A 7,539-nucleotide genomic window follows, 5' to 3' on the forward strand; every position below is an offset into this window, starting at 1 on the left:
GCACTTGTCCCGCTAAACATTTGTATCTGGGCCTACATTACTGCTTTTCTGTGTCTAATGTATAGAGGCAAATGTTATTTACTGTTCCATAGATATTGGAAAAACTTAGTAAGTGAAATTGCTCAGAATATGTGACTTGTTTCCAATACTCCAAAACATTGAAATCCATCTTTTGACATATCCAAGAGCCAATAAAAACTTCAGAAGTAATCACTAAAAAATATAAGAACATAGAGAAAATAGTGAAGGTCTTGGGCACCAAAAGAAATTCATACCTGTCTTCATGGGGGAGAGTTCACTGCTGTGATTTACAATGTAATTTGAAACCTAATCACATACTTGAAGTAAACAAAGCAGTTATACATAGGTTAATCACCATGGCAATTAGGCTGTAAACAGCCCCTAAGGGGGAGAGTCAAGGATCCTCAACCTAAATTTGCATATTACTTCCTTCTGCCCCCTAGCAAAATATGGCCTTGGGGATGGTGTGAAACAGTATATAGGAGGGAAAATTAACTTAAGGTTGAACTGTACTAGGGAAGATTTCCTGAGTCAATAGCCAGGCTATTGTGGGACTCCTCAGAGATGCAGCTGTCTTTAACTCATCCATGCTTCTGTAAGTAACTCATCAACAAATTTCTCTCAGATGATGACCTTACATATTATATCGCTTTACAAAGCTGGTTTGGATAGCTTTCTGCCTCTGGTGTTACTGCTCCTGTGTGGTGTTCTGCTTCTAGGCTTTAGCGAGACTCTTTAGAGGTGCAGCTGCCTTCAATTCAACTGTGCTCCAGTCAGTAACTCTTCTCCAGAATTCTTCCAACTGACACTAAACGTTTCCTCATTTTAAAATGAAACTGGTTTAAACGGGTTTGCTGTTTGTTCCTAATGCTGTTGCATTTGTTTATTTATTTATTTATTCTTGGGCATTGTTGTTCTCATGCATGCAGCAAATGGAGGTTTGTCCACACCTTACCCAGGGAGGTAAAGTTAGAAGGAACTGAGAAGTATTTTATTACCATTGACCTAGAAAACAATTGCACATCACACTATAGCATCATTGGTTCTGAAATGAACGTTTTTTTCGTTTGGATACAGTCAGCAGTGACTAGATTTATTTTGCATTGCCTGAATTATCCTAAGTAGTAAAGAGTACTAGTACCTGTGTCAGTGGCAGAGACCAGCAAAGAGTCTGTTTAAGTGAGTGAAGAAGATAGTTCCAAAACATGGAATGATCCACCCTACAGAGCCAAACTTGTAAACATTGATATTTCCAGTCAGAATAAGACAAGAGTGAGTACAATTTGTTACACCTACAGAAGGAAGAATATATATGAACTTAATCATATTTTCTATTCTGTGGACATAGTAGATAAAGCTAGCAGATGAGGCTTTATACAGCTTTGAGAATTTGAGATAAAGTACTATTTAATACAAAGAACACTTTGCTAATATTTACCTTTATTTTCCTGATATTTCCAAGTAAAATGAATTTTAAGCGTTCAAAAAATCACAAAAGCAAACTTTCAAATTTTAAGAAGGTGTAAATCAAAACTGTTGGCTTCTTGCACTCCTCTTGGATTGTGAAAATCTTTAAGATGATAAATTATAGGTGTGCATATATTTACACATAAATATCTCTCATGCATAAAATAAATTTAGAGAAGTTTCATGATTTTTGAACAATTTTCTTCTATATAGGAATTATCCAAACTTAATTACTTTATTTTATTTTAGAAGATTCATGTTTACCTTGTATATCATAGAATATTTTGATAGTTTTATTTTGAGTGTTTATTTTATGTGTTTTCCATGCATAAATCTTATTAAGTTTCCAGATTTCTGATGTGCATTTCCAACTGCATTTTATCAATGCTTCTGAGCACCAGGAGATTTTTCATACTAATGTCAGTGAAGGTATATAAACTTTCTATTTTGGTACTTTGATGTTGACTATGTATATGATTGATATACTTGTTAGGATTTTGTAACAAAACCTGTTTTTGGGTTGCCTAGCAACTTAAGATGTCATCATGTGTAGCTGGCCAGGTAGCCACACCTGGAAGGCGTGGTTACCTTGCCCCTTAAAGGAACAACCCTATACATGGTCTCTCTCTCTCTCTCTCTCTCTCAGTCCTTTCTCTATCAGGGTACCCCCTCTTTCTTTCCCCTTCTCTCTTATCTTTTCTCTCTCTTTCCCCCCTCTCTTTCTTTCCCCACCATGTCCTGCTCTCCCTGCTCTCCCTCCTCTCTCTCTATATCCACCTAATAAATCTCTTTTATATTTAAGATCTGTTGTACGCCTAATCGTCTTTATTTAATTTTTGTCCCATAATATTACAATATTTATAATTCTTTTGGCCTTTATGAAAAATGAATTGATTATGACTCCAACCCAGCCCATTACAAAGTATTTTATGACTGTGTTATACTAAGCAGATAAAAAAAATAAAATCAGCTTCCTAAAGCCTGTGTTATCACATCACATGGACAACGTGTTGCTGTGTAGAATGCTAAAAACCTGTTACAACACAGAACCCGTGGTGATCTGCAAGAACTCTACTGTTAGTACCTTGACTCCTAAAAACGACTGACAGTAGAAACAATAAAAACATTTAGACTCTCTACATGTACTCTCTTATATCATCATAGTTGGTATAGATCATAAATTTTGAAAAAAGTTATAAGCGTTTTGACAAAAGAAGAAATGAATGACATTATCTCACTGAGCTGGAAGATTCATGCATGATAGGGCTTCATTTTTTATAACACCATTCTTTTCATCGTAAGTATTAGTAAACAATCATGAGTTTATTCCCATTTGGCATGAAAATAAATCCACAAACAAACTGTTTTTCTTCCATTGATGTTCAAATCCTTCTATTAGACATTGAGTTAAGGCTACAAATTTAGAGGACTAGAGTGTTGGCTTAGGAGATAAGAAGATTGCTTCTCTTAAACTCGACCTGGGTTTGATTCCCACTAGCCACACAGCTGTGTATCTTCAATCCCTGAAAACTTGACCTCCTCTCCTGTCCTCTGTGGGTACCAGGCATGCATGTCATTCACACACATAGATAGATAAAACACTGAGACTCACAAAATATAATTAAGTTTTTTTTTAAATTACAAATTCATCAGTGATGTTATGGAAAATCTGCAGAAACATCAAAAGACATTGCTCTATCTGAAAGGAGTAACTTGAACACACACTAGCTCAACTTAAGTCCACCTCCAGATGCTTGGAGAATGACGAAGCATGTCCAGGAATAATAAAGACCTGAAAAGAGACTCTCATATTAAAAAATATGAACATGGGAGAGTATAATCTTCTAAGCTAATGTTCTCATTGATAAAGGTTCTTTCTTCTCGCAAAGTAAAACAACAATTTGTATAAAGGAGACCACTATTAGCAAAGACTCAGACTGACAATGTCACTTTGGGTAAACTCAGAAGACTGTATCTCAAGAGTTGTTAATTTTCTTTGACAGGGAAACTGCTTCTGCTACTGGTGTCCAACCTGCTGCTATGGGAGGGTGTGGCCTCAGTGCCCACATGTTCAATGAGGAATGGACGTTGCTACGCTCGATTCGAAGAAATGCTTGATCAAGCAATCAGTTTGTCTGAGCAAATTAGTAAACAAGCTTTTAATATGTTCACTGAATTTGTAAGTACCACTGCCTGACTTCTAGCTTTAGGCCAAATTGTTCCTCCATGGAATAGTTGTGTTATAATAAAGTCTAAAGTTGAAAGCATCATGATCCAAACTTCAAACAATATAGATTCATAGGTAAACAAAAAAACAAAAACAAAAAAAAAAAACAGAAGGTACTAGACTGTGGAACCAGAAAATAGGGCATTTTCATGGAATATCAGATGGTTGCCAAGATATAATTCTCTTATTGTTATGACATAAATCCATGCAAGACATAGCTGAGGAAAGATTTGAATCTCTTTCAGTATATTCTCTTTCAGTATATGGTGACCTAGGCCTTGTTTGTCTTATTCACCTTTGGATTCTGTATTATCTAATAAAGGAAAATCCATTGTAGTGACTTGTAAACATTAAATAGACTCAAAGACATTGAAGCCATGCTGGGGGAAAAATAAAATTAATATTTGATCTTCATATTCACCAATATTATTAATAATTTTAAACAATTCAAGATACTTGTGTAGATGCCAAAGTATTTGCAAGAAAAGTTATGCACTGTGGAATTTTTTACAAATGATATTTTTAAAGAATCAGTACTTGGTAATCTTCCTAGTTTTAGCTGAATAGAACAACTGAAAATAGTAAATAGGAGTCTGAAATTTTGAAATGTATATAAATATGACTATAGATTGAATGCAAATGTAGATAAATGGCTTGTTTACTTACTATATTAATTTCCATTTTAGTTTTTTATTTTTAAAATGAAATATCTATCAAATGCATTAGTGTGATGTTCACTGATTTATTTACAGTGTCTAGCCTCCATGTAATTACATATTTCATTATTTACAGGATAGTCAGTATTCCCAGAGTCACCAGCTCATTAAGAGGAACTTCAAAAAATGCCACACATCTTCTATCGAAATTCCAAAACTCGGAAGTAAAACCAGGCTACCTGTGAGTCTTCACCCATGTAATTTTTTTCACCAACTCTAGACAGTGGCTTTGCCATACCATAAGTTATTATAGTCAATACGTTGTATATGAGAATGATATTTGCCAAAAGTAGACAGGGAATGAATAATAAAATTACATTGGATTATATAGCTCACAAAGCGTAAGGAAAATCTGCTAAGTAACTAACATATCTGTAAATCAATCATGGAGAGGATCCTCTTTCAATACCAAACCTTAAGGATCTATGTATCCTATAGAACATTTTAAATTATTGTTGACATTCATTGTTAAACGCCCAGTAATATAGATTTATAGAACGCCAATGTGGTTGTATTTGTCGTACATTGTTACTGTGCCCTGTGCCAGCAGCTCTTTACATTATTACGACACCCACCATTTCTTCCTGCCTTTCAAGCACCTTCTGGTTCTATTGCTACTTCTGTTTCTGATTCTAAGTGTTGGTTTCGGATTCCTTTGCCCTCATCCATGTCGTACCTCAAAGTCAGCTAAAGAGAAGAGTACAGTTGTCCATGTTGTGTAAGCATGTGTAACCACTGTGTGCTTACAGACAAGGATACATACCACCTAGCTCACCTCTACTTCCTAATTTTTATCATCTCTTACTTCTGATTCCCTGCCTTAAGTCATCTCAAGATTATTTAAATTGAGCATTATTGTGCATCCTTGCACAACCCCACTCTTAGAATGCATTTTCTGTGTATTGCTTAATAACTAAAATATTCTGTCTTTATAATTCTTATTAAAATAACAGTGAAATAATAAAGGTCATTGGGGAAAATGGAGCTGAGGATGAGAATATCTTTAATCAAATTTAAAGTTACTACTATTTTACTACTTTGCTAGCAACTGTGACCCACTCTACTGACATTTGTAAATACAGTTCACTCAAATTATATAACTTAAGGTCAATGGCAACATTTTGTTTCGTCATGTAATTTACAAAAGAATCTGTAAATGCACACATGAGTCACAATGCAAGTTTATTTCACCATTTTGTTTTTCACTTGTCTTAACATGATTGTTTAAAAATGGCTATTTAGCCAGTAGTGCTACTGAAATTAGTGGAGAGAATACTGGGTGCCTGGAAACTCCCTCTGAGCCATCTAGTGAACAACATGCCTTCCTTGAAAGACGCCCCTGCTACTATCCTCTCCAAAGCCAGAGAGATCAAGAAAATGAACGATGGCCTCCTGGAGGGAGTTAGGACCATTCTCAGCCAGGTGAGCAACCCCTTTACTTCTTTGATTCCTTCTTCAGAAATGGGGTGATCAGAGCAAAGAAAACTGAGTTTTGAACTGTGTCTCTTTACCAAAACAAAACAAAACAAAAAAAAAAAAAAACTGTAGACATAGAAATATATGACAGACACATTATTCAAGGAGATGTTGCCAATTCCAACTATCCGAGAGATATTTCACTCAGAAGTTCACACCCAAAGACTTCAGAAGAAAATATCTGCTCATCATCTATATTCAGACAGGACGCTTTGTAGTACAAAAGGCAAACACACAGGTAATTCAGCAGATCTTTTTATCATGGTCACCCCTTGACTATTTGCATCTTGTACTATCATGTGTAAGCATCACTGAATCTCAGGTGCGGGATATATACATTATAGTAAGAATTTATTTGGTTGAAAATAAGAAAGAACAATGTTTCAAAATAAGAACCTATTGAGGAAAAAAAAAGACAAAGCAGGATCTATGTTGAAGATAATTTTTTATTAAGTGTTATTTTTTATATTATTTATAGCTTATTCCCTTTGTATCCCATCTGTAACCCCTTCCCTCATTCCCTCCCAATCAAACCATCCCTCCCTCATCTTCTTCCATGCTCCTCTTCAAGTCAACTGATAGGAGAGGTCCTTCTCTACCACAGAGGGCCTCTGAAAGACTCTACCCAGCAAGGTAACAAGGCAGATGCTAAGACTCATAACCAAACTTTGGGCAGAATTCAGGGAATCTTATGAAAGAAGGGAGAGGTAGTAAGACTTGAAGAGGATAGGAGCTCCAAAGGAGAGCAACAGAACCAAAAAATCTGGGCACAGGGGTCCTTTCTGAGACTGATACTCCAACCAAGACCATTCATGGATATAACCTAGAACCCCTGCACAGATGTAGCCCATGGCAGCTCAGTATCCAAGAAGAGGACAATTTTTAAGACACAGAATGAACTCTAGATCTTTCTTAGTACTTTTCTCAAATCCATATCTAAAATCAAGCAATTTCCTAGTGGTCCATTCCTCAACTTCTGTAAGAATGTAGTTTATAAGGCATAAAATTCATTCATCAAGTCTTTATATTTTATATACCTTGGCCTGAATCTCATGAAAATCTATAGGCTTGGTTGAATTTAACAATCCTAACTCTTCACAAGCTTTCATTCCACACTAAGAAAAATTATGCACCCCAAAATAGTAAGATATAATCGATAATTGACTATCTTTTTTGATGATCAGTTTCAAGGTGGAAATAAAGAAAATGAGAACTACCTTGGTTGGTCTGGACTGGCGTCCTTGCAGTCAGAAGAGGAAGATGTGCGCTTATTTACATTTTATAACCTGATCCGTTGTGTGGGCAGAGAAACTCAAAAGGTTGAAACTGCTTTCAAAATCGTGAAGTGTAAAATATCAAAACAAAATGAGTGCTAAGCCTTTTTTTGAAATGCTGACTGGGAATCTGTTCCTGTGAAATTTTCTTTAATTTTTTTCTCTATTTTAATGCATGTTTGGTGTGATGGTTATCTTCTTTTAAAATAAAAACTGACTCCATGTATGTGACCACCTGAGAAGCCAATTGGTCACAAGCTATCTATTTCATTAAATAAAAAGTTTATGCGAATCACTGTCCTATTCTAATAAATATTTTGCAAATATTTTAAAAATATTGTAGTTAGGCATGCAAGTA

General features: G+C 35.4%; 1 protein-coding gene across 1 annotated transcript; it reads left to right on the forward strand.

Moving 5' to 3' along the window:
- Positions 1-585: 585 nt before the first annotated feature.
- Positions 586-7,283, forward strand: LOC110564593 (prolactin-2A1-like). Its single transcript, XM_021662082.1, has 5 exons — positions 586-616; positions 3,492-3,667; positions 4,508-4,628; positions 5,678-5,853; positions 7,092-7,283. The coding sequence occupies exons 1-5, from the start codon at positions 586-588 to the stop codon at positions 7,281-7,283; spliced, it is 696 nt and encodes a 231-aa protein (XP_021517757.1).
- The last annotated feature ends 256 nt before the right edge of the window (positions 7,284-7,539 follow it).

This window comes from Meriones unguiculatus, chromosome 19, assembly GCF_030254825.1.
Source record: "Meriones unguiculatus strain TT.TT164.6M chromosome 19, Bangor_MerUng_6.1, whole genome shotgun sequence".
In the NCBI taxonomy this organism is placed as follows: Eukaryota; Metazoa; Chordata; class Mammalia; order Rodentia; family Muridae; genus Meriones; species Meriones unguiculatus.

Bases quoted from the DNA above. Each gene is read 5' to 3' on its own strand.
- LOC110564593 (XM_021662082.1), top strand. From the start codon at position 586: ATGCAGCTGTCTTTAACTCATCCATGCTTCT. The intron at 617-3,491 runs GTAAGTAACTCA...TTTCTTTGACAG, and splicing joins TTTAACTCATCCATGCTTCT to GGAAACTGCTTCTGCTACTG. The intron at 5,854-7,091 runs GTGAGCAACCCC...TTTGATGATCAG, and splicing joins TTAGGACCATTCTCAGCCAG to TTTCAAGGTGGAAATAAAGA.